At 72.0% G+C, this 207-nt stretch overlaps 1 protein-coding gene across 1 annotated transcript in view; it reads left to right on the forward strand.

Annotated features, from left to right (window-relative positions):
- Positions 1-207, forward strand: part of LOC119590867 — a gene marked incomplete in the record, with an annotated part of 86,927 nt that overhangs the window by 68,948 nt on the left and 17,772 nt on the right. The window contains 1 exon segment of the mRNA XM_037939626.1: positions 1-207. Within this exon segment, the coding sequence (XP_037795554.1) occupies positions 1-207 (207 nt within the window).

The raw sequence follows: 207 nt of genomic DNA on the forward strand, positions 1-207 counted from the left end.
AGCTCTACACGGCCGACCGCGCCTTCCGCCAGGAGCTGCTGGACGCCGACGACGTCCTGGGCGTGCGGCGGGAGCACTTCGTCCCCTACTCGGACCGGAGCCTGCCACGGCGGCGGGGGTCGTACTCCGACTACGACGACTACGGCGACTACAGCACCCTGGCGCCGCTGGAGACGTACCTCCCCGGCTACGACCCCTCCCGCGCCA

The sequence above is a fragment of the Penaeus monodon genome, chromosome 27 (assembly GCF_015228065.2).
Source record: "Penaeus monodon isolate SGIC_2016 chromosome 27, NSTDA_Pmon_1, whole genome shotgun sequence".
Taxonomy (NCBI): Eukaryota; Metazoa; Arthropoda; class Malacostraca; order Decapoda; family Penaeidae; genus Penaeus; species Penaeus monodon.